Source organism: Helicoverpa zea, chromosome 17, assembly GCF_022581195.2.
Source record: "Helicoverpa zea isolate HzStark_Cry1AcR chromosome 17, ilHelZeax1.1, whole genome shotgun sequence".
NCBI classification, from domain to species: domain Eukaryota; kingdom Metazoa; phylum Arthropoda; class Insecta; order Lepidoptera; family Noctuidae; genus Helicoverpa; species Helicoverpa zea.
In genome coordinates, this window is record NC_061468.1 from 6,729,475 (window position 1) to 6,757,152 (window position 27,678).

At 37.3% G+C, this 27,678-nt stretch overlaps 2 protein-coding genes across 2 annotated transcripts; both read left to right on the top strand.

The window, feature by feature from the left end:
• The first annotated feature begins 6,158 nt into the window (after positions 1-6,158).
• Positions 6,159-6,989, top strand: LOC124638227 (glycine-rich protein 2-like). Its single transcript, XM_047175125.1, has 2 exons — positions 6,159-6,304; positions 6,541-6,989. The coding sequence occupies exons 1-2, from the start codon at positions 6,296-6,298 to the stop codon at positions 6,898-6,900; spliced, it is 369 nt and encodes a 122-aa protein (XP_047031081.1). The 5' UTR covers positions 6,159-6,295; the 3' UTR covers positions 6,901-6,989.
• A 16,126-nt stretch (positions 6,990-23,115) lies between these two features.
• On the top strand, positions 23,116-24,507 carry LOC124638246 (transcriptional repressor protein YY1-like). Its single transcript, XM_047175145.1, has 2 exons — positions 23,116-23,204; positions 24,205-24,507. Exons 1-2 carry the CDS (start codon positions 23,196-23,198, stop codon positions 24,424-24,426), a joined length of 231 nt encoding a protein of 76 aa, XP_047031101.1. The 5' UTR covers positions 23,116-23,195; the 3' UTR covers positions 24,427-24,507.
• The last annotated feature ends 3,171 nt before the right edge of the window (positions 24,508-27,678 follow it).

Below are 27,678 nucleotides of genomic sequence, written 5' to 3' on the forward strand. Positions count from 1 at the left end.
AGATCAGTCATCCGGTTGGCATAGCGGGTCATTATTTACTCTATTATGTACAAACATTAGCGGGGAGACGACCTCACCCATGTGCGATGGGTATTCCCCAAAGATGCTCGTCTATACTCAAAACATGGAATTACGAGCACTAAAAAAATCGGTGAAGCGTAAATTACGCTCATGTAAAGGGTTCCGGACTTTAGATTTTTATAACTATGGTTATACGTATGTACTGGTAGCTTTTAAACTTGATTAATCAATGCAATATTAAAAATTTTGTGTATTGCTCTAAAATCATTTTTCAATTAATTATCACATTTAAGTACTTACATGTTATGTACTCATTATGCTAATACGTAAAGTAAATGATGAACGTTTTGTTTATTGAAGGAAACAAACAATTCGTTGATCGCTTCAAAACACTTGAAAAATCTCAGTGCTGTTATAACTATGACTTTAAACACATTTATTACTTCAATCATAACATGAAAAATTCTTGAATTAAGGAATACCTACAGACGAAATAAACAATAGATTTACATTTTATTATTTCGGTTCATATTCATAAAAAGAATCGTGAGACCACCACGCCCACTTTTTTTGTTTTGAACTATGCGGCATAATTTTAACAAAAAGGTCAATTTTTTGTATGCCCGGTCGGTCTACAGAATTGCTCCTATTAAAGTCACGACACAAAATAACAACAGTTAAATAAAGCACGTATGACCCACGAATATAAATCTCTCTGTTACATATAAAGGTTAAGAATATGTATTAGTTACGCAGGACATTAAATTATTAAATTGTAATATGTAATATTATCCAGTTGAACCCTAATAAAACATGCGTCATTAACAAAAACTGGAAAATGCTTCATCAAGCAATACTTTACGTACCCAAACGCCTTATTATGCGATACAAGCCTTTTTTTATACCACTTGACGAGTAAATGAAGCAATTAAAAATAAATACTGGTATCACTCACAAATCTAGGAGTTTGTTTTATTGCGTTCACCCGGGTCACCTCGGTGTTCTTGATACTCAACACTTGAAGGTTACCTTTTGACTTTTTAATTAAATTACTTATAGAAACAGGTTGAAGCTTATTCCAAATCTGTATTCTTTTTTTCAAATTAATTAATTGTTAAATACCAAAGGCTCCTTGTTTGGAATAAGCCGCAATATTCATCTCAGTATATTATATTATGTCAGGAAGCTCATCAGCATTTCATAGTGCAGAACGCAATTACTATAAAATAAGTACCTACTTACAGAAAAATATTTACAAATTACAAGTACATAACTTGTGCCTATAAAACAACTGAACCGCTTTCGTCCATCGCATATCTTCAACTACACCTTAAAAATAAAACGCAAAGATTTTAAAATTAATGGAGGGTGTTATTCTTTTTGTCAAAATACTCAATTACTTTATCACCTGCTTCAAAAGGTGAAGGATAACTAGTAAAATACACAAACGTACCAAAAACAAAGTTATTTACTTGCGGATGTCCAGTGAAGAGAGGGAACAGGTACCTAACCATACTAGGCATCACATTCAAGAATACAAATGAACCTGTCCAATTTGTTTCACGAGATGCTATCGTGAGAACAATTTGTTTTTTTTTTTCGGATTGTTCTCTTCAAGAAAAGTCCCTTGGAATACGTTACAAGAATGCTTAAGCTAAAAGAGGCCTAACTGGTGTATTAACATACATGTATCTAACGAGCTATTTCATACCATCTGACGTGTGTTCTGAAAAAAATACTTCCCGCGACCTATTAAAAAAAACTATACACCTAACTTCCAGACATACCATCTATTTACATTACTACTTCAACAGGATAAGCCCTCCCCTATTGTGACCCACCTCAATAGCTATGATAATCGATGATTTTCTACAAACAGTAGGTCTTTTCTGAGGTCCTTGATGAGTAGCATATCACCGTACCTAACGTTTACTTTTACTTCCTCAACCTTACCTTTGTCTAATAGAGAAGCCTTTCTAATCAGCTATCGAGGATATCCCATTTTTTTTGGAAAAAGCCTTGAGTCTGTACATTGTTGTCTGTTTTTGTTCCTTATCACTAATTTATTCAATCTGCACTAACTTATTAAGTATTGTTTTGAGTATTTCAGTTCCCAAAAGCTTTATTGTTAGCCTATATTTTAGTCTCAAGGTTTTGTTTAGCTCAATAGTTAAGATTAGTTTTTCAATAGGATTCCCAAGTAGCATTTTGTTCCATTTAAGAGTACACATTTAGTTCACAGGTGAACTTAAAGCATTACTACAGTTCACTCGTGATGTATTAGCTGCATTATTGTAATTAATTACACCTATGCCTGTCTAAGGGACTTACAGGAGTGTAGAGTAATACTTTTATACGGTTATGGGTGTTATATTACTCTAACAACTATCCTTTAGTCAGCTTTCTGACTAAGAGCATTATAGTAGGGTAGAGATACGGCAACCGCTGTTTAACGGCCTACTTGTTCGATGTTATAGAGCTAGCATTTTAACAGAACACTTCTGGTCATTTATAAAGCCAAAGGCTGTTATGTCTACTTGTCTTAGACTGTTATACAGCCAGTAGCTGTATTAGGACTTGTTTGTGATACTTAAAATAACCTTTTTTTTACTATCTGTACAGAGGTGTTTAAATCATTCACATGTGGACTGTAGGCTGTTAGAAGGGCTATATAACAGTTCACATAGCCGTATTTCATTTCCACCATTTTGTTCTACGTAACCTAAAATATTTACCAAATAAATCTACAAGATTAATGCAGATTTATCACAAAATACGCAGATAGAGCGAATGAGTTTTGGTTTCATGTTAAAATTAATTACCGTAGTATAATTATAATGCCAATAAAATATCAAAAACTGAAGATGTAAATTTTCCTCTCAGCCAGTTTTAAATATTTCAAAATGAATAAAGCGTTTTTACAGAGGCGCGTGAAAATTTTAATTGTCAATATGTATACATTTCACGATAAAGTTGCATTCCCATGGCATTAACATGATATAGTATATAAAACAGGTACTACCGCATGTTATTTTATAATAATAATCCGCCGGAGTTAGTTTGCCCCGAATCCATGCACTCCTTACAATTGTCAAACTAATATATGAAAATGTGGAAATAATTTAGGACACAAGTGAATTTAAGGTAGCTTACTGGAGTACTTTTGTCCGATTTTAACTGTGAAGGCTGTGTATTTAGCCACTTATTACTCTTTATTACACTCATGCACGTTGAATGGTTCACACTGCGTTCCATATAGTGCCGTAAGTCAGCCTTAAGTCCGATGTTACTACTTAAACTGCTATTATAATGCTATTATACTTCTAATGTACAGCCATAGTGAACTTAAGGCTGTCTAATTTGTGCCCAAACTGGTTCAATAAAAGCATTATATCAAGCTATACAGCTCATGTACAGCTGACATACACAGCTTGTAGAGTACATGTGAACGACTAGACATCTTATATAGAACCCCGAATGCTACTTGGGTTATTACGCAGCATTTAAATAAACAATCGGTGGGAAATACAACCACTTTGAACAAATATTGCTAATTACGTATCTTGGAATATATTTCTCAAATAATAATAAACGGTGACCATCAATCCGTTAATAAATATTTTATTTCGATTATTTATTCACAAGGTTATTCAAATGGCTTTAACATCTTACCAACCCTTGACTCTCGTCAAAGAACTAATGGTTATTATGTTCTATGAAAATCCAGGAAGATCAATGACTTGCTTCTGTAATTTGCTACCTGTTCTATTATAATTCTGACAGCTCCTAATCCATTATAACTATTAATGAATCTGCCCGAATCATGATGACGTATCATGACATCGTATTTTGGGACCCTGAATGAAAATTAAGACAAGTCATGCTCAATTTTTTATTGGGCATACTCTAGATAATGATGGAACAATTATGTGATGTAAACAAACGATATCGAATGAAGATGATGATGTATTCCTATCCGATATCGACAACGGTGGCTGTTTTCATAAAATGAGATCAGCCAGCTGCGCAGGACATAATATTACAGTGCACGAGCAACTGCGCAGACACAGGTGCACTCACTATTCCTTCACTCTCATAGTTCGAAGGGACGGCAATCGGGGAGATAAGGTGCAGGACCATTAACGTGTTCTCCGATGCACGGTTTTTGAGAAGTCCTGAATTCTACGTGTGCCTTTATAAGAAACAAAGCGTGTTCTGACAAGATTTCCTACGATCTAAATTAATTACGTCATAGTTAAATTGCTTATTAATATTTTTAACACCTACCAAAGCTCGTTCAACCTCAAAAACCGCAAATCATGCACAAAAAAGGGAATACTAAAGTTTTCCTTAAACTATTACACTCTGCAGTTTTTTTCTTTGCTATGAATAACTTTGAAATTAATGATGACGGAAGATTGGTAACGCTTGAAGATTATCTGAAACGTTGTGCAATAAACTATGAGGAGAATGATGGATAAGCTTTTTTGATTTAGGAAGTTAATCTGTGGGTTTTCACTTCGTGGAATTTTTAAATATTTTATTTGAATTTTCCATAACAGATTCAGATAGGTTAGAAATTATCGCTAAGCCAGCACTTTCCGGGTTTTTTAGAGCTTGGATAGATAGATATATACTTTATTAGGTACACCAATTTAATATTTTTGATCTTGAATCTAGTTAGTAGGAGACACAATGAGTTCCCCTCTCTAAAAGGCAGAAGACGGCACAAAAGCTGAGGTTTTAAGTGGGTGCAAGCCCCACATAACCTCACCGTCTCCCCGGGCGGTGGCTGTATGCGTCAGGCATTTTCCTCAGCTGAAAAAAAATAAAGGTGACATAATGGGTTGTCTTAGAGCTTAGAGCTCATACAGTATTTTATTTATTTCAACACTTTAAGACGCTCAGTTATGATATTGATGACAAACTGAGGCGAGACAAATACACAATAATAATTTTATACGGATGCTGGTGTTAATCTATTATCGAGATGTCTTCTCAGGATGATTCAAAATATGCATCATAATACGTGGATGCGTTACAAAAATATCTGTACTTATGTGGTTTACCTTGATGATATAAGTGATTATTATCGTTGTCATCATACACAAGAGTGCAAAACAACACATATGCATATTAATTGTAGACTCATTCAAATGGCTGTTTTTCCCAATTACGTATGCAAAGTAGAGGTTTCTCACAGCTTCACGAGATTCCTTTGGGAACCACTTCGCCCACCCAAGAAAAAGTAGCCTAAAGCTTTTCTTGATAAACGGGCTGTCGAACGCTGAAATAATTTTTCAAATCGATCGAGTGATTTCAGAGATAAGCATGTTTGACCAAACATACGCTTCAGCTCCATAATTTTAAGTCTTAACTAGGAATGTCTTAAAAGATGCACCTGAAAGGTATTCAAGGCTAGATCCAGTTTTCATAATGGTTAATCAGAAGCTTGACAACGAGAGTTACCAGGCATGGGGTATGGTGCTCCGGTAGTAGGTCGCAAGTAGAGAATTTATGGTTTCATGAGTCAGTAAAATAACATTATTTTCAAAAATACAAAAGAAATCTTAGGAGATTGCTGCCTTGTCAATAGGTAAAACAATTGTTTTTTAAACCTCCCAGAGAGGACGACATGGTTGACCTAACGGAATAAAATATAGCTGTATTTAATGAGATCGATTAACGCAGAGTAAATACCCTTTTCCACAATTAGCAAAAAAATAAATATTATGGGAAAATATAATGTAATCATACATTCATTAATCGTCACTCCGCGAAGTCTTTAATCTTTGTCAAGTTATTACACGTGATGTCCCGTTAAGTGCTTATTTTTTGTCCTTACCTATCAAGGTTAGGGTCAGCCTCATTCTAAAAGCAGTTCCGATAAGGGCCGACTACTACTTTTTAAAATACTATGCCAATGTAAATAATAAAATGCTTGTACATTCAGGATTACCCATCTATGACAAAAATGCGTACATCCGCCTATAGAAATGAATTTGCTTCAGTTTTGTCACTAAGTTTGAACTTGTTATAACAATTTTGATCGATACTCTTATTAAAGTGTTCACGATAAACGTTTGATGTGGAGTAAAAAAACGTAGGTGCTATTTGGAAAATACTTTTTTGAAAATTTTGCATAGTAATGTGTCGAGAGTAGCGGTTATTTACCCGGCGTGAGTCAGAGAGGAGTAGCTCGCGACTCCAGCGCGTATATAAATACTTGTCTACGAGCGAACACCAACAACATTACCACATAGCACTCACCACAATGAAGACTGTAAGTAATTACGAGCTTATAAACAAAATAAAATTGTTCCCTCTTAAAATTTAACTTTAAGTTCACATAACATTCCTGCTTGGAAAATGTTTTAATCTTAAATTTTACTTTGAATATTTATAACTGAAAATGTTTTTTTAACCTAACTTAAGCTTATCAAAGCGGTCTTCACCTAACCACCCCATTTACTTTAGACAATTCTGATCAAATTATTAACTGTGTTTATTCTTTTTCAGTTTATATGCGTCGGCCTGCTGGCATGCGCATGCGTGGCGTACGCGTCAGCCATCCCCGTGGAGGCTGCAGTAGCTGCCAGTGACTCTGCACCACTCCTGGTGGCAGTAGAAGGAGGCGATGAGACGCTGAAGACCGATGAGTCCCGCTGGGGAGGTTGGGGCGGCGGCCACAGGCATGGTGGATGGGGAGGCCGCGGATGGGGCGGCGGCCGCGGATGGGGTGGCGGCGGAGGCTACGGTGGCGGCGGCGGCTACGGAGGCGGTGGCGGCTTCGGCGGCGGCGGCGGCTTCGGTGGCGGCGGCGGCTTCGGCTACGGAGGCGGCTTCGGCTATGGAGGCGGCGGCGGTTGGGGACGTTAACACCAGTGCAGTGTACATGAATTCCGTTTGGTATTTACATCTGTGATGATATCTATAACTTTGAAGTTAAATTATAAAGTTTAAGCACATCTGTGTCTATTATTCAATACAGTTACCATTTTAATGCATAGCTGAAGTAATAAATCGGTCTAGTGTAGTCCTAATCTTCATGTCGATTCAGTGAGTTTTTGGTGTCATAAATGATAAACATTTTCTCATACAACCCCACTTTTGGGCATAGCCTCTACTCGTAGAAAAAAAAGTAGCTTGCTCAAAGACAATTAGCTATTATACTCCTCAACATCATCTCATTAATCAGTGGCGTGCTTGATACATTGATCCTGTGCTTAGCCTACACAAAATATGATTTTGAGTCTGTTCTATTGGTAGATATCTAATGCCAGGGTTTAAGGTTTGAGCCTTGGCAGTTAGTGCAATAGCAATTTCGCCAGGGTGAACATCAAACTGGGACGATAGTACGCTAAACGAGTGCAGAATACCTATTTGAAAGATACGGTGATAGTACAGATTTTTACCATAGGTTAGAGGATCGGATGAATAGCCATATAACGACGTTAACCAATATCAATGTCATGTATTTTACCTACCCATCTTTACATACCTACATCGATTAGAAACAGGTAGCTTTATAAACTCCAGAAATATACGACTCTTTGTTTCACTGTACTCACTCGTCAAGAAGTTTACTGTCAATTGTAGTATTTATAGATAGGAAAATACCCAGTAGGAAATGTTTGTAGGTTTGTAAGACTCATTACTCAAATATTTTTAAGATGTTCTTTCTTCTATGAGGCACTCATAAAGACGTCGTTATTGGATTTAAGTCTGTTATATTGATATGCGCTGTGATATGCGAAAAGTGACAATGCGAAGTTCGAAAAAGGTCCAAGCAATGACTTCCTTGGTCCATCTTCCGAACATCAAGGAACACATGAAGAAAAGCAACATTAGTTTGCTGGAGACGAGAAAAATACATCAATGAGTAAAAACTCATGGGACAACATAGTTTTTATTGAATATCTATCAATTGGTGTATTTTAATAAACAATCTATAAAAAACCTGCTTGCATGCTTCACTGAAAAAGTGGATCTCAAACGAAATAATAAGATGTAAGTAAATTGACGTCCGAGCTCTCAACCATAGTGGCTCGAATATTCAGAGTGTTTTCAGATCTTAAGTACCCAATCCGATTTCTTTAAACCTTGATAGATTTAGGAATCACCCAAATTGCACAATATATGCAATATATTTTGCAATCGCTTAGTAATTATTGGCTAAATAACCACAAGATGGGAAAACACAAGAAAACTTCAAGATCAGTGCTCCACCAATTGTCAATAACATCATTAACATGCCAGTAAAATAAATTAAAGTACTCACCAACTTAATATGCATAGCAAACAAAGAATTTTGGTAAGTAAACAATTGTTTAACAAAAAACAACTACTTGACTAAAAATATTATTATAACTTGATATATGGTATTTTGAGAGAAGAAGAAGAATCTGACAACGATTACATGAATCACATACAATCTTCAAGTCTTCAACATCAACAGTCCATGCACATAAAAACTCTTTCATCATTTACAATTCAGTGTGTTGATTTATCGACCGATGACAGTAAAATATGTACAATATTAGTCGATACTACAAATATTCATGTCACTGTTAATTTACTGTTGGATTCTAAGCCAGTTAAACCGACATCTCTCTTAAAAGAGTCATCAATCAGTGAGGACCTAGAATTAAGCCTTGAGGCATCCCCTTTATTATCAGAGATAATTCGCCTCAAACTGTTAATTCTCATTTACCTCTATCTTACTTTAGGAAACAATGGTCAGTAAATTATTTATCAGTGGAAGAATCACTCTTTAATCATTTGATTTGTTTTATTAGCCTTGTATTCAATACAGTCAAAAGCGTCTGATGGAATTAAGCTACAATATTTAAACAGCTTAGAGTCCCTACACAGCAGATGAGCTGTCGACGACCCATAGTTGGCCCGTTGGTTGACGGACAGTTTATTTTAAAGGTAAATCAGATGAAACTTGTATTACGTCAGTTTGAAACCGGCAGGATACTTGTGTGTTCCTGTCAATATACTCGTAATGTACTGACCTGATTTTGCTTCATCTCCATACTTATTCGTAAGCCCAATCAAACTATAAGCTAACTGAAAGTTTGCAGTGTAGTTATCTATTTTCTTGTTAATTTCTTTACAAAAACTGTTCAATGCGTTCAATAGCACTTTGTTTACACCTACGCTCTTCAGACACGCCACTGCGTGGGTGTGACAGGTTGCTAAGAACTGCAACAAAGGTGCATCATTCATGCTTGTTTTCTCAACAACTAAGGACGCTCTTAACTATACACTCTGAGTATCCACTTATAGTTTATACAAGAAAATAAGTTAAAAAAAGCTTCTTATACAGACTGACTGAATAATGTTTAAATTTATTTACCCAAGTGTATCTACGTAAGGATTTATTGCAAGCACCTACAGAAACAGTGATAGCAGATTTATACATGACACTATCTTGTGATAGTAATTTAGCAATTCAACCCTGAATTTCACTAAGGAGCTTTTTGACGCACCTAGATAAAATTTTAATAAATTGGCTACAGCCTTTTACGATAAATGAGCTTTCATACACTAGAAGAATCCTCTTAAATTCAAAAGTCATTTTTTTTCTTTTTGAAATAAATAATTTGGTATTTATTTCATTTAGACCTTCACTAGTGAATTTCTTGAAAAATGTCCATTGACCACTTAGTCCCTTAGATTGGCGCATTCAATATATGTAAGTAGGTTTTATTTCAATGCAAGTATTAGAGAGATTCGATTAGTAGAGCATCAAACATCAACGGAATCTGTGTGAACAGGCTCAGACATCAGCTATTTCCTTGCTTCTTTACTTATTAAATACTGCTTAATACATACTGCTTAATTATTTTAAAAAATCCACCCCAAACTGTTTTTCTTTTCAAAAATAGCCCTATCAAAACAAATTCTTTGAATATCCTCAAGAGAGCCTATCTAGAGCCTACCGTAACGGTTGAATCATTTTTGTTTTCGCAAATTCTCTCACACAATATTAAGCTCATATTCAGAGACGTGTTTTACGACTCAATATTCTCAAACCAGTTGTGACATTATGTGTGACTAGGATCAAGTTCAAGACTGTTAACCAAGCAAGTTTCAACGTAAACAAATAGACACGTCATTAACTGATCGATTTTGAGTAGAAACGTTAGCACATTATTAGCATTAGATATTTGCTTGCAATAAAAAGCTGGTAATTTGAGGGTTTTTTCAGAAATTGGTTTTCCCAGTGTCACTAATGCAATGTCATTGCCGTTGAGTAATACGTATGCAATCACAAAATTAAAGGAGAAATGGACTGTTCATTTTTTTACAAGTATCATTGCTATTTTTTATGGGAAATCATTAAATTACCCCTCCCGCTGTGCGTGGACGTGGAGCGTGAGGGAGCGTCAGTCTTTTACTGACTAAAACGCACCACGTGTCTTCTTACCGTATCTTTCGTACCATTGCCGCGACGTCTCTTCAAGCAGTGGTCAAAAACCTTTCAAAGCATACACTTTATGTACTTGCGATTTTTTTTTAGATGTGGGGAATTTTTTGCTCAGCCTGAGATTAGGAAAGTCACGACTGACATCAAACTAACTCACTTCTAACAGATTAAACAAGAAAAATTCACGAATCTGGACCAACATTTTTTGAACAGATCTTGATACTGGACGTGATAACGAGATCAAGATATGAAGGATTAGTGTTTGGCCTTTTTATGTTCCCCGCCTTCTAAAATAGAACTTGACCAAATAAAGCATACTTTAGAAGAATACAGAGTCTCAATGCCGAATTAATCTGACTCAACCAATTAAGGGTCACTCCAGGATACTCCTTATAGCCTCGGCCTCGAATTTTGCGGGCAGTGGGGCGGCAGCGGCGGCGGCGCGGGAGGTCACCGTTTGACTGGAGTGCACCGCTCGTTGCCCGCGCCGCCGCCGCTGCCGCCCCGCTGCCCGAAAAATTCGAGGCCGAGGCCTAATTGGGCTGCACGATTGTGCCAAAAAGTTACGACATCTCTAGAACACAAACATTTCTTGACTTGTTGATTTTAGTCAGATCTCGCTTTTCAGCCCCCATCAACACTTGCGGGCGTTTTATTTCACGCCATTTATATTGAAATCATCATAATCATCATCTTGGTACGATATGCGTATAAGGTAAATTATAAAAAGACCATGAAAACAAACAAAAACCGGTTACTAATTCCTACAGACAAATGTTGATGAACCTTATTTTTTGTTCATGACAGGAAAAACTGATACGCATCAATTTTGGTAAGTATGTCGCACTTACAAATATTTTTCGTACACGATCCTTTATTACGCAAACAAACCCTTAAATATTCTTTAAGTCTTGAAATCCTTGAAAATAGCATTGACCTCAACCTTCATATCCAACAGTGGGAAACCAGTTAAATCCTTGGTTGTACAAAATGCTTGATCACACAAAGTTGAGCGACCGATCTCATTGAAGGTTATCTTCAGTCAAACTTGTTTAAGTAAATAAATGGGCCTATATCTAGAAAATAATTGTTTTATTCTGCTTATTTGTGTACGTTTTGGTTGGATGCAGATCCCGGTCGCTACCAAGCTTCGGTCCCTTTAGGAAATTAACGGGGGAGGCTTATGTTCAACAGTTGACGTTTTTTGACCGAGATGATGAGGTAGGTACAAATTGTATTTAGTAAGTAGTACCTGCTTAAGCCAAAACAGAAGAAAATAAGAAGTATTGAAATCATCTCTTTCGATACTTCAAACGAAGCACAGATAGGTTCTCAATACATTCAGTATCAGATTTTACTATACTGATGAGTAGGAAAAACTCGTCAGTTAGAGTCCCGTTATAAAACCGTTTCGTCAAATAAGTATTTAAATTCAGCCAGCATATAAGGAAAAGAAAATCTTATCTTCATCTAATCCTTTTACATATCACGCACGACATGACATAGGCAGTCCCTTGCGTCATTTCATGTCATTATCCTCCTCTAGGGTTATTTTATAAATATTACCTAGTTAACCAAATGAAGCATTAGAAGTACCTACATCACTATTCTACCGACTTCTGAAAAGGAGGTTTTCAATTCGACAGCGTTTATCAGTCTGACACTAATACCACAATTGAAATATATTTTGTTACTATCATCATCTTCATCTTGTGAGCCTTTTCCAACGATGTTGGAGTCGCCTTATTTTGTTGCTAATACAGCAGACATAAAAGTGTCAATATGTAGTATTAAATCTGTGTCCTGTTTAAAAGTAGCTGTAAACAACCTCTGGCCTTCGTCTAGAAAGGATAATGCACTGGTGTAGAAATATGATCCTAGTAATTCGAGAGACTTGTAAGGAATCCTGTGAGAATATACAGTCTAACTAAAATACATTTGTGATATGAAGCATATTTCTGTACTACATAGCGCCTTCCAGCAATTTTGTGCACGATCTGAAAGACCTACGACATGCACTCATATATAAAGTAATTTAAAGCGTTATTCGATAAAAAGTCCTGCCCCAATTGCCAACCTCACAAGTCGTGCACCCTGCTGAAAAACTGAGGATACTCTAGCGACCGACTGGTCGCTTTATGAACACCACACAGCAGCAGGTGGTATACTAAATGGCTTGGTAGAAGATGAGCAGCAGCACCTCTGAAGCTGAAACTATACCACACTGCGCTGACCAAACACGCACACTACGCAGGTATGGGAAAATCCCCTCAGCTTGAAGGGCCTTTGTTCAACAGTGGACGTCTTTCGGCTGTGATGACAATAAATTAACAACGTACAAAGACAACACAGTCAGACTTTCTTGCAGACTCTTTCGTAGACCGAAGAGGATGTTCTCACCTATGTTTTTATTCTTATTTAAATACCTAGATGTTAATTTATATTTTGAATTTTGCTAAGCCATTCACCGTGATGGGATAAACTAGTATTTTGAAGGTCAGTCTAGTGGGAACTTGAATCACAACTTTGTTTTGAAAAACACGTCTGTTTAAATTGCTCCGCTATAATTATTGTTATTTCATTTTTATAAAAACAAAACAGATTTTTTATCATTTTGTAAGAAACTAGCCGTTTTTCCGCGGTTGTAGCCCGCTTCCCGTGGGAACTATTGCCCATACCGGGATTAAAATATAGCCTATTCTATCAGTGAAAGAATTTCGGAAATCCGACCAGAGCGTTTCTAAAGATTACCCAGTACATACAAACTTCCAAATTTTACCTCTTAATAATGTTAGCATAAGTTACTGTATAGAACTTAAAAAAAACCTTTTACTACAACTACTTTATCCGCACATCGCAGACTCAAAGTCGGTACACGTGCGTGCAAAATAAATGACGCGTTAGATCGCTTATTATTTTATGAGAAAAAAACAGGTCAGAAACATACTGGCTGGATAGTGACCGGTTCCGTGACTCAATTTATTTTGTAGGTGTGTGTGTGTTTTTTTTTTTTTGTAAGATTAATAGGCTCATTTAATTAATACGATTATTATTAAATCACAAACACGTGATATTATTTTTATATCGATAAAAACGTGAAATATTGACGTATTTTTGCGGTGAGAAGAATCTGGTCAGAAATAAACGGATGGAAAACCAGATTATTTCACAATTTAAACTAACTTATTTTTCTCTAGCTCTTAATAAAAGTATATACAGTGCCAACCAATTGGATGACAAAATAATTAACAGTGATTGATTTATTATTTGTCACGTTTCTTTTTACCTTGATATTACTGTATCTACATGATATGTGATAATAACATAAGTAGGTAGGTATTACATAACTCGATTACCTAACACTGCATATTATTACCCATTAACTTTTATTGCACTCAATATCATAAATTAAATACATTTCGCAGACAATGGTGGACACAATTCTGGGTGAAATTCGCCCTTGCCCGAGGGCAAGGCTTCACCCAGAATTGAACCCAGTGTCTTACAATAAGGTTTGCAGTAACAAAACACAATTCTGGGTGAACCCCCTCGCCTTCTGGGTGAACACAATTCTGGGTGAAATTCGCCCTTGCCCGAGGGCAAGGCTTCACCCAGAAGGCGAGGGGGTTCACCCAGAATTGTGTTTTGTTACTGCAAACCTTATTGTAAGACACTAATTATCAGGTCAAGTCTGGACAGGTTATAGGTGTAAATCCTTTAACAACGAAAAGGGTTAGTTAGCATAAGATATGTGTGCGAGCCTCACGTAACCCACACAAGAAGATGTCAGAATGTCAGGGAGAATAGCTACGGGAAGTGTGTTTGTCAATAATATACGTCAGTACGAGCTAAATGCCTTTAATGCACTGTCATAACATAACTAATACATATAGGAATTAGGTCGGTTTCGTAATTCGACCCGACAATGAACAAAGAATACTTAATGCTAAATTATGTATTTTAAATAATGGCTTGCACATATTGCCAACAACAACAAAAGACTATGCATATGAAAAAATACAATAAAAATAAAACATGTAAAAAGAGATTATATAAGTAAATCATAACGTTTCTAAATAGACAGTTGTATGAAATTGTAAATAGTCCACTACGGTTTTGGTAAGGCATCAAACTTAATTGTCCTGTTTAATGCAGGGGACGTGGCCCTGTCCACACTGAATCTTGAATCACTGATTTCGCGAGATATTGACATAGTAGTGTGTCGCGCACTCACACCACTTTCACTCACTGCATCACTCACAACACTATCACGACTCCGACTGCGTTTCAAGTCGGAACCTTGGGCTCGCTGTTGTTGCTGCTGCTGCGCCCTGTTGACATGCCGTCTTGTCAGCCATTTTTTCCCGAGTCGGAATATGGTATAAGCCATAAGAACCAGTACCACCAGGATCAACGTTGAATAGATAATTGTGTAATGCGTAGTATCACTCATCGCATCAATTTGTTGCAAGTTTTGATTTTTCAAGTCTTCTAGTTGCTGTTTTATAGATTTATACATGTCATTATGATTTTCCGTCTGATACTCTAGAGGAATCTGTACAAAAGAAGAATTGATGATATCATTCATCGGAGACATGGATCGTGCTTTAGGAATCTCAATATGTGGTTGCAGAAATAGTCTATTGCTATAATCATGCTCCGCTTGTATGGTAAATGTGTCTCCTTTAACCATGCAACCTTGACCTATATCCATCAAGCCACTGCCCTGCAATTGTTTTGTATTAAGACCAGCTGGACACAAAATGCGAACTTTGCATTCCCGGCAACATGAGTATAGCCACGCGCCGGGCGATTGTAATTTAATCCAGTTATCGGTACATTGTCTGAGCTTCGTCCGACAAAAGGTGTCATTATTATTGTTGTATAAACTCATTGTACATATTGACTTGTCAAAGTGGACATTAATCATGGGAATACTTTCGTAGCATATCAACTTCTCATTCTGATATCTCTGACATGTTTTTATGTCGTTTTCCGTCATTGGTATAATCACATCTTTTTTCATGTTCACTGCAATGTAGGGAGTTATGGGAATGTTGTAAATGGTTTTGTCACTAATTATTACTGGCAAAGATATAATTTTACTAAGTTCGAATTGATTCGGACTAAGTAGTGGAATTCTAATTTCTGTAATTAGAAAAGCTTTTGTTACTTTGGCACGCATTTGTATCAATTGATATAATTCTCTTCCAATAGTAGCGGGTACTATCAGTTCACCCTGTAGTCGTCCCGAGATGAGATTGAGCTGATTTTGTAATTCATTCGGCGATATTAGGTGTATGTCAATTCGCCCTTGGTGGATGTTTGTAATAGTGTCAACTAACGTTTCTTGAACTCTTCTTAAGTTAGACAGTATAACATCGACAGACACCGCCGTTGTTAAGGTAGAAAAAGCTTGCATTTGGTGATTTGTTACCTGACGCACTTCGTTAAGAGCCGCTGTCATGTTCTTTAGGTGTTTGTTAATGTACTGGAAGTGACTGTTCATTATATCTTCATTGCGTTTCAGGATGTTATTTTCGGCCTCCAAAATCGATGTTTGATTTCGTATCATATTCAATAAATGCCCTTCATTATTTTTAATTGAAGTTATATCGCTTTCGTATTTTTCTGCAAACTTGTCATCTAGAACACCGAATAAAGAGTTAGCGATATTTCCCATGCCATTTATTAGTCCTCTTTTCACCCGTGGCGGACTCTTAGCTTGCAATAATTCATTGTAATAGTTAATTTCATTTAATTCGTGTTCAAACTGTGAAATTATTGGTTTAAATATCACTTCGTCCTTACTTAAATCTTTAAAATGATTAACATAATTTTGAATGTCAGCCATGTTCTGCCAATATTTTGTCATATTGTAGTAAACGACCATCTTCCATTGATCTTGGACGATTCTCATGTCAGCGATTTTGTCAAAATAAAGCGTGTTTGTATTGGTAAACATAGTGATATTAAAGCTTTGTTGCATAGAAGGAACTATCAGCGTCAGGAGCAAGGTTAACATAGCTACGAAATACGAGCGACTTGTTTGTTTTCTATTCCTATTGCTACGATGGGATCTTTCAGTAGGCGTGTTGTCATTTTTCTCTTCTTCATGTTTCCGACTGACGTCGCTATCTTCTGGGCACACGGGTAAGGGTGTTAGTTTTATAATAGGTCGTTTTAAGTATCCGTTCTTGGTTTTTAATGTCACTACACGAACACATCCATCTTTTCCTGGATGCACTTCCGTTATCTTCCCCATTGCCCATTTCGACGGTGGCATATTCTCTTCGTTAACCAAGACAATGTCATTCACTTGTACGTTTGGTTTACCGTGATGCCATTTACTGCGAGTTTGCAAACGGTGTAGGTATTCTTTAGACCATTTGTTCCAAAATGATATATGCATTTTTTGCACTAACTGCCAACGAGTATGTGGGTGATGAGGTTCTTCCGGATCTTCTAGAGGCGTTGATAGCAATGGACCCCCTACCAGAAAATGACCAGGTGTCAAAACCTCTTCTTCCATATTCTCTGTCAAAGCATACAGTGGTCTTGAATTGACGCAAGCTTCTATTTGTGTTAACAACGTGTAAAACTCATCAAATGTCAATTTTTGTTCTCCGATAACGCGTTTAAGATGGTGTTTGACACTTTTTACCGCGGCCTCCCAAAGACCCCCGGCACTTGGCCATGCCGGCGCATTGAAATGCCAAGTGACACCCATACTGCTAATGTCATCTAAGAAATCGGTGTTAATGCTGTCCAAAGCCTCCTTATACTGTTTGCTTAGAATTTTTGCTGCACCAACAAAATTGGTACCATTGTCAGAATAAACATGTTTAGGTACTCCACGGCGTCCACACATTCGTTTAAAAGCAGCTAAAAATGATGCACTGCTCACATCAGTCACTAACTCTAAATGTATAGCTTTTGTAGAGAAGCAGACAAATACGGCTATGTAGCCTTTTAAGGTTTTTATGCCCCTGCCTTTACTTGCTTTTATATCCACAAATCCCGTGAAATCCACGCCGGTGTGTGTAAATGGACGTGATGGTGTCACTCTGGGCTCTGGAAGGTTACCCATGATTTGCTGTGGACTTCGCGGATTATGTCGCATGCATTGGACACATTGACGAATTCTTTTCTTGACAGTTCTGTTTCCAGATATAATCCAATAATGGTAGCGTGTATACGCTAGCGTAAGAGTGGCACCCCCATGAAGAGTTCCTTTGTGAGCCTCGTCAATGATGAGGCGTGTCAAATGAGAGTCTTTTGGCAATAGAATGGGATGTTTTCCGTCATATGTCAAGTTAGAATGTTTCAATCTCCCACCGACTCTCAAAATCCCATCTTTATCTAAAAACGGATTTAATGTCAACAGCGAACTTTTGGATGAAACAGGTTTATTCTTCATAATATTATTTATAGTCTCGCTAAAGTGTTGTGCTTGGACTGCTTTAATTATTCTTTGTAAAGCTGATTTCATTTCATTTGCAGTTAAGTAATTAGTTAATGCAAAGTTATTTCGTCGCGCGCGCTGTATGAAACGTGATATCCAGCAAATAATCCTCACGACTCGTGTCACGTTACTGTGTTTATTTAATATTTCAATTATAATAGACGGTGTAATTATTTGTGTTACACATGATGATCTGGCGTTTTTGATCTCTAAATTGGGAGGTTCAATTATTGGTAGTTCTGCATTGATATCATTCTTGAGCCACGAAGGTCCATTCCACCACAACTTGTTGTCCAATAGTTGCGAGGGATTTAAGCCCCTGGTAGCGCAATCTGCTGCATTTTCCTCCGACTTCACGTGCCTCCATCGTGACGCAGGTATTATGTCAACAATTTCACGTACCCGATTCGCAACAAAAGTTTTCCACCTTGACTGGTCGCCTTGAAGCCACCCCAGTACCACCATGGAATCTGTCCATCCGAAAGTCTCTGCTATCACGTTTTCTGGCAATGATGTTTTTATCTTATTTATTAGTTTTGTCAGTAGAACGGCAGCGCAAAGTTCTAAACGCGGTAGAGTAGCAGGCTTTTTGGCGGGCGCGAGTTTTGTTTTTGCAGCCAATAATGTCATTAAAATTTGACCATTCTCATCGTTTGTTTTAGTGTAAACCGCACATGCCATAGCCTTCTCCGAAGCGTCAGAGAATCCGTGCAACTGAATAGGTTTTTCAGTATTTCCTATCCATCTAGGTATGTCAAATTGCTCTATATTCCTTAAATCGTCCCGGATCTTGATCCATTCTTGTTTGATGTCCTCAGGAATTGGATCATCCCATGTAGTCCCTGTATACCACAGCTTTTGAAATAAGATTTTTGTTTTTATTGTAATAGGTGCTAACCAACCTAATGGATCAAATAACTTAGACATATCCGATAGCATCATGCGTTTTGTGTATTTGTCAGCTGTCTTATAATTTATTTTATTCTCAAATGTAAAGGAGTCCGACGTTGGTTCCCACTTAAGTCCAAGAGTTTTTGTCGATTGTGCACATTTAAAATCGATGCTTGTCAGGCCTAGTTGATCTGGATTTAAGTGATTTAGAAGTTCAGGTGTGTTGCTGGACCATTTACGCAAATTGATGCCTGCACCTTTTAACATGTCAATTAGTTCAGTTTGCGTTCGTTTTGCAATGTCAGCATTATTATTTCCTGCCAGCAAATCGTCGACGTATGCATTTTTTAATACGATGTTCGCTGCTAACGGATACCTATTTTTCTCGTCTTCCGCAATTTGTTTTAAGGTTCTTAAGGCTAAAAAAGGTGCTGCTTTTGTGCCATATGTTAACGTGCATAACTGATATTCCTCTATACTCTTCTTATTCCTCCATACGATTTTCTGCAGATGCTGGTCAGCGTCATGGACCAATATCATTCTATACATCTTCTCGCAATCTGCTACATAGACATATCTAAATGTTCGCCAATTGATCAGTAGTCCTTGGATGTCATTATGCAACTTTGGGCCACACTCCATCAAGTCATTGAGGCTATAACCTGACTTCGTTTTGGCTGACGCATTGAATACTACACGTAATTTTGTTGTAGTGGAATCTTCTTTATGAATGTCATGGTGGGGCAAGAAACATTGCGGGTTCTTTTCCTCCAAGCATTTCTTCATGTGCCCGAGTGCTATATACTCGTCAATGAATTTGCGATAGTCTTCATGCAATTTGTCATTCTTGGCTAATCTAGTTTCCAAGTGCTTCAGCTGTGCAATGGCTTTTGGTTTCGATGGACCTAAATGCGTTTCAAAGTTCTCTCTCATCGGGTAGCGCACGACATATTTCCCGTTGGGCAATCTCTGGGTAGTCGATGAATAAAAGTCTTCACACCACTGCTCTCTTTCTGTCAATGCATTTTTTTCAACGACCTCTTCCATTTCCCAGAACCTCGATATGTCGTCTTCTTTATTTAACACTACATGACAGTTAAAACTTGAACAATTAATGTTTCCCGACAAAATCCAACCAATTCTGGTTTGCTGAGCGATCGGCTGTTGTGCTGACCCTCGCAATAGTCCATTCATAATTATCTCGGAGTAAACTTTCACGTCAAGTAAAATGTCAATGGGACTCGAAATATGATACTCGGGATCAGCTAATTTTATATTTTGTAAATGAGGATAAGTTTTCTTTGCAAATGATGCATTTGGTAAGTTATTAATAACTTTTGTCATGATAATTGCTTCAGTTACAAACTCAAAGTCCTCGTAAATAGACTTGCAACAAAGTGTCATTTTGCCCTTTCCCTTCGTAGGGGCGACGCCTACACCACACACTGCTGCATTAATGTGTTGGCGACGAAGACCTAGTAATTGTGCGGCATTTTCTGTAATAAGGGTTATCTGTGACCCCTGATCCAGAAGAGCACGGAATGTCATGTAGGTGCCATCTGCTGCTTTTACCTGAATTTTAACGGTTGTCAATAATATTTCATCACTATCGCTGTCAACATGGTTTGCATTTTTGTTTACGTTGCGCAAAAATGAACTGGAGGTCGATGGCATCAACTCATGGTCACTAAGTGCGTCATGTAATAAAGAATTATGTGCTTTATTGCACATTTTGCAGCGTTTGGTCGAATTGCAAATACCTTTTTCATGTCGATACAAACAATTCTGGCAAATGTCATGTTTTGCAATCGATTTTAATTTCATTTCCGGCGACATACTTGCAAATTGTCTGCACTGATGTAGCGCGTGATCAAAATTGCACACTGGACACTTGTCACGTTTGAAATTGGTGTAATATGCCCTGGAAAAACCAAGCTTTTGAGATGCATTTCGATCTTTTCTGTCCGTTTTGTCATATTGTGTCAATGGTTTTCGAAATTTTTGTAATGTCAAGTCTTCTCTCTTGCGAATTGGTTCTAACGCTGTGAATTTAACTTCTAAAAATGAGAGGAAATCTTCTATTTTTGCCAACTCACGCGGGCTTTTCCTCTGCTCTTGGTAGTCTTGATAGGTGTCGGTATCAAGCTTCTTGGACAGTAAATGCACTAAAAGTGGACCCCATGTCGACGTTTCCACTCCTAAATTTTGTATGGCATGTAAACATTCCTTACTTACGTCATGCAATTTCTTTATTTCGTAGGCTGTTTGTTTCTGGACATTTGGCTGATTGAGGAAAACTTCTATTTGTTTGGTGAACAACAGTTGTTTATTGTTGTATCGTTGGCATAGAATATCCCATGCGGTATCGTAGTTATCCGCTGAGATATGGAGATGTTGAATGAGCCTCTCTGCTTCACCTTTCAGCTTACTCTTCAAATGCTGCATCTTTTGGGACTTAGACAATGTAGGGTTTTGATGAATTGTTTCCTTATAAAGGTCTATGAATGTCGGCCAATCAGTGTAATTCCCGGAAAATATCGGAATTTGCATTTTTGGTGTCGAGTCCTTAAGGTGCGCTGTAGATGCCAATTTTCGATTCAATATCCTCTTGATCTCTCTGTATTTAATTTCATGCTCATTGTACTCATCTTCATATGCCAAGTCTGGCTCGTCCAACAAGTTATCTATTTGCCAGTGCAGTTTGTCAATACATTCCCAACGTGTTTGTATGCTACGAAGTTCGTCTTCTAACTCCCATTTTTCCTCTATTCCATCTACATTACAATATTGAAGCTGCCTACTAAATGCTTTAAAATTCGTCCTCTGTTGGCTTATTAAAGTATTCAATTTACCTTCTGCTGCTTCTTCTCCAATTTCCTTGGCTTCATACGGTCTAGGCATCTTGAATGACGCAATCATGCGTCTAGTGGCTTCATAATATTTTAATGTTTCATCATATATATCTCTCACAAAATATTCATGTGATTCGTCTTTAAATGTCAGCAGTTGGTTATGGTTGAACTGGAAATCTTCCCAGAGTTTATCCAATCTCTCTAACTTCTTGACAATGTACTCTGAAGTCTTCCTGCCAGACGGATCTTTCTTAAAATTTGTATTCTCACGTTCAAGGCTCTTGATGATCGACTGTTGGTTGTTGAAAATGGCTTCCATGTTGCCTATGAGGAAAAATAATGAAACAGTCTTACTTGAGTGCAGCTGTCGTCACCTCTGGTCTCGGACGAACACGCCAGGCTCTGCTCTGTCACGGTGCAATGTCAAAAACTGTAGAAACTAGTGGAAACTTTTCTCCCTGTCAGGTATCACGTACTAGTCACGTGGAGAGATGCTCGTTGTACCGTATATATATGTATGTCACGAATTTGTCAAATGTTTGTCACTGTAACTAGCTGTTCTGCCAAAATGTCCAGAAAATGTCACTTTTCTTGTATTAAATTATTGCATTAATGTCACTTTATTAGAATGTCAAGTATACACTCATTTGCCGCGTGGCGTTCCGCTATGCAAAAATGAGCAATGTACTATAGTTCACTGTCACTGGTAACCTGACCCTAACCCAATCGAACTACGCGACGGAAGGTCCAGGACCGCGCGAAGGACCAAACTGTGCGAGCCTCACGTAACCCACACAAGAAGATGTCAGAATGTCAGGGAGAATAGCTACGGGAAGTGTGTTTGTCAATAATATACGTCAGTACGAGCTAAATGCCTTTAATGCACTGTCATAACATAACTAATACATATAGGAATTAGGTCGGTTTCGTAATTCGACCCGACAATGAACAAAGAATACTTAATGCTAAATTATGTATTTTAAATAATGGCTTGCACAATATGGCATAAGAAGAATAACACAACACAGGCTTGTATACTCCGCATAGGCATTGTAAAACAGCTACAGAAGATCCAATATACCATATGCACGATCTGACTTGAAATCCAGATACTAATAGATCAATTTTCTACAAAACTGATTACGATCATCTAAAAGGCAGATAACAGATTGTTCTACAATCTGACTTGCAAAAGCGGTATTAATGGGTGTAGAAAGAGAATCTTATTTATTGGGAAGTCTACAAATGCACAGACTTGCAAGGGTTCCAATTACTCTAGGTACACAAGATGCATCTGCAAATATTTGTTTAAATGACACAGAGATGCCATAAACTACACACTTAAGTGCACATACATATTTGTTACGATTTTCCCGGTAAAGCGTTAAACGTACAAATTGTACCTATAAGCTAGAAGTAATTGTTAAAACAATGTACATAAAACGCAGTATGAGATGCCCTCATCGACCTCATGTGAGTATATAAGGGTCCCGTCTATTGCCACTGGCATAGTGCAAGTACGTCTACAATGAACACAGTAAGTACTCAGTTTACTTAATCCCAGTTATATTTGAAGTTGTCTCAGAACCGCTAATTGTCTAGTGACATTTATATAGCAGTAACATAGCAAAGATTTTGCAAAAATCTTGGTCTACTCCTTGGTTCAACTGTTCTTTAGACATGGGAGATGAGCCTCCGATCTTCTGCACATAACATCAGTTAACTAATTCTCATCTCTGACATAAACAAGGCTCAAAATTATGATCCTGTCTATAAGAAGTAGGTAATATCTTCTACTCTTTGGGAAAATAATTTTCCTTTGCATTATAAACAGCATTGTGAACAATATGAGTGCGACTGTCGGTGTCAGAAATTGTCCACTTTAAATTTCAAAAATATTCTTCTTCTTTTGCAAGCCACCTATACTCCGATTTCATTCCTCACGATTTTTTGTGAATCAAAATTGATTTTCTACCTTTGATTACCTTTATTTGACTACCTTTAATTGATTCTCTACAAACGGCACTGAATTGGTTCAGAGGCATGACCATCGTAATTGAAAGAAAAGCACCTGCCTTCTTCTTATAAAGTGTCAGCATATGAGCGGGCCAGCATTTTGCATAGGTCTTATTTCCTCAATACTAACCGTTGCCAAATAAAAAAAGGGAATAACCGTTGTAGAATCCACTGACCCCTTTCTTATAAATATACCTGTACCTATATATATTATTTCTTATATATTAGCTGCCAGGGCAGGTAATAGTATAAGTTATATAAGAAAAAAAACATTGTAATTATGATTCATCATCATCATTATCAGCCTATCGCAGTCCACTGCTGGACATAGGCCTCTCCAAGTGCACGCCACTGAGATCGATTTTCGGCTTCTCGCATCCAGCTCCTGCCAGCCGTCTTGCGCAAGTCATCACTCCACCGTGCCTGAGGACGGTTGATTCTGTTACGATAATCTCCCATCTTACCCACTCAAATAAAAACAAAATAACGATGGCCTTCAAGCATTTTTCTCTCATTTCCAGTTCACTTTCTTCGCCCTGGTAATCTGCGCCATCTTCGCTCTGGTGAGCGCAGTTCCGCAGCCGGACGCAGAGATATCTATCAATGGAGCAGGGCCTGTTCCTGCGGAGTTATTCGAAGGAGCAGAGTCCCGAGGATACAACCGTCATGGAGGCGGTGGCGGCCACGGACACTACGGACATGATCACCACCACGGACATGGACATCACGGACACGGACGTTAAGGACCAATGCAATGTTTTTCGAAGTAATGTTTACTGATTTCGGAATGTTTATTTTTTTTGTAATAAAAGCAATTGATTGGATTTGATTGTTTTATTTTTTAAGTTTTTTACGGATAACGAATCGGAACATTGTCAAATCGTGTATAACGCATACCAGAATAAAAAGTCCTAACGCGCCTAATACCAGTACTCTTAAAAAAAAACTCTTGAAGATTAGCTGTTGTTGTAGCAATGTATATTGGGCATGAACTACTAGTATGTACTACCAGTAGTACATAGCTCATGTATTTCTCTGTTTTTAGGTTTGGAAGAAATAATACCATAACACCTACTTACTTTCGAAAATCTATTTAAAGCTGTTGCACTTGTAGCAAAAGTTTGAAAATAGCAGAAAAAAACTGAGTACAAAACAAAAACAGAACATACAAAAATGGTGACTTTTATCAAAAACCCTTTTAATTTAAAATAGAAAAAAATGAAATAGAAGAAAATATTTTTTTTCATTTGAGGTTAATAAAAAATAGTACACCATCTCGCCCTGGTAGGTATCCTGCGCCATTTTGGCACTCTGATGGCGTCAGTGTGTGCATGGAGCCTCTTCAGCTAACATCAACACCGCCGACAAACGCCACAACAGTTTTGGACATAAATCCCATCAAGGACACGGCCGTAGGGGCCATAGCTATGAGGATGAATGGGACCATGGTTATGGAGAGTCTGAAGCCCATCGTAAATAAATTCCTGAAGGCACCCCCAGAAGATACCATTGGTGTCACGGGTAATTTTGGAAGGACTCGCCCTTGCATGAATAAGTGTTGTGCTCTTGAATATATTGTGACCGAGTTTACTGTACTCATCTACATATTTATTTTAAGTTGTTTTAAGAAGTAGAAATTCTATTCGAAAAACATTATATTATTTTCATCAATATAGGCATGCATACATATCACAGTTAGTCTGTATGTTTTTTTAATCCATATGTAAATTGAAAACTTGAACATTTACCGTCTTACCACAAAAACTTTTAAGCGTCAGTTTTAGACTTGTCTAAAAAAATGACAAATTATGACGTTGACATATGGTTCATTTTGCAGCCAAATTTTTTTTAGACAAGTGTAAAACAGGGGTTAAAGTTTTTGTAGTAAGGCCATTAGAATTGAGCCTCCCGGAATTCTTGATATTATTTATTTCCATGACAACCGATGTGCATAGCATTAACCCCGATCCATACTAAGAAATCACACATGTGATTAGGTTTCATATTCGGACGTCACTCACTCAAAAACTTCAATTGTGACGTACTATACCGTTAGAATGCCACACCCATCTTGCTTATTTATCATAAAGGAATAATTTACCACGCAATTATATAGGATAAAAAACCAGTGGTAACTTGCAGTGAAGACCAAAATATTACTAGTACGAAGACGGTACTGCCGTCCAATCCATGGTATACCTATTTAAATACTGTCATTATGCTATTACGTACTCTTAGGGCTGCCTACGTGTGTGGTGGCCTAGTGGGCAAAGAACCAACCTCTCGAGTATGAGGGCTCGGGTTCGATTCCAGATCAGGCAAGTACCAATGCAACTTTTCTAACAGCCAGTTTCTTCATCAAAAGTTAAAGCCAAAGTAAAAGTCAAAGTAATGTCTAAAGTGAAAGTAACGGTCAAATTCAATTTTTCTATTAGTTTTGCTGTCACTTTAGCCTTGAAAAAACGAATTTGACCGTTACTTTTACTTTAGACATTACTTTAACTTTAACTTTTGATGAAGAAAGTGGCCGTAAGTTTGTATGTACTTTCTAACTATATATTAGACACCAATGACTGTGTTTCGGATGGCACGTTAAACTGTAGGTCCCGGCTGTCATTGAACATCCTTGGCAGTCGTTACGAGTAGTCAGAAGCCAGTAAGTCTGACACCAGTCTAACCAAGGGGTATCGGGTTGCCCGGGTAACTGGGTTGAGGAGGTCAGATAGGCAGTCGCTTCTTGTAAAGCACTGGTACTCAGCTGAATCCGGCTAGACTGGAAGCCGACCCCAAAATAGTTGGGAAAAGGCTCGGAGGATGAGATGAGGGCTGCCTACGTAAAAATATTATCGCTACAAAGGTAGGTAGGTACTTTCAGGCTCGCAGTATTTTTTAAATTCTTCTAATAAGATAATATGTATAAATAAATGTATAAATGTATAGTAAGTTCAACTCAGTCGTGCGCGCGGCCCTATGTGTGGGTAACCCTTGTACATATACAGTGACTTTGTGTGCGTGACAAGAGGTACAGTCGGGTACAAATACAGTTATTTAGGGGTTGTATACGGCTGTTTAAAGTACAGTTATTACGTCATTTAGTTTATTTATTTATAATGATTCTGTATCGCTACTTGAAAAATCAAATGATAAATTTTCGGATTCGCTACTTTCACCAATGTTAATTATAAATTCTGACTCCATGTCAAAATGTCTATAGTATTCTTCTTTTTTCTTTTGTACATGTCGACAAGTATTACCCAACATCCCTTCATCAATTTGACTTCAACGTTCATTTATGAGTTTCATTATTTCCGTCTTATTTTGGTCGACATTATGCGAAGCAATATAATTTTTTAAAATTCCCCACACATTTTGTTTCCATTATTATACTAAATTATAGGTCTTTTACATTCTTAGTCCACACATTTATTTATTGTCCGCGTACCCCGAGCTAGAAAATATGTAAGGAGTATTTAATTCATCTTAGATATTTCACTTCATTTATTTCTTAGTTAGATACTGTCAATGTCAATTTGAAAAGCCGTATGAGAAAATAATGATAAACTGTAAAATGTAATAATAAAAAGCTTTGAATGTTGTTTCATTTTTTGAAATGTTACCTGACTCCTTAAAACATTTTCTCCGTGAAGAACTAGACATTTTCGTAAACGATTGTACCCATAACAAAAAGCGATGAGAACACGTCATGCTCAGACGACGTCACTGTCACACGAACGAAAGTTGTATATTTACAAGCCGACGCACACATAGGGCCGCGCGCAAATCTGAGTTGAACTATCTATAATATGACATAAAATCCACTTCTTAATGGGATGCTTAGCTTACACGCCTGAATTTTAATACTTGAAAACACATGTAAAAAGCCTATTAAATTAAAACAAGGCATATCAGAAATTGACATATTTTTCATAAACATTTTATAAACCTGAATAATAAAATTTAAAAAAAAACCCCGCTAAGCCATGCCAATCGTGGTT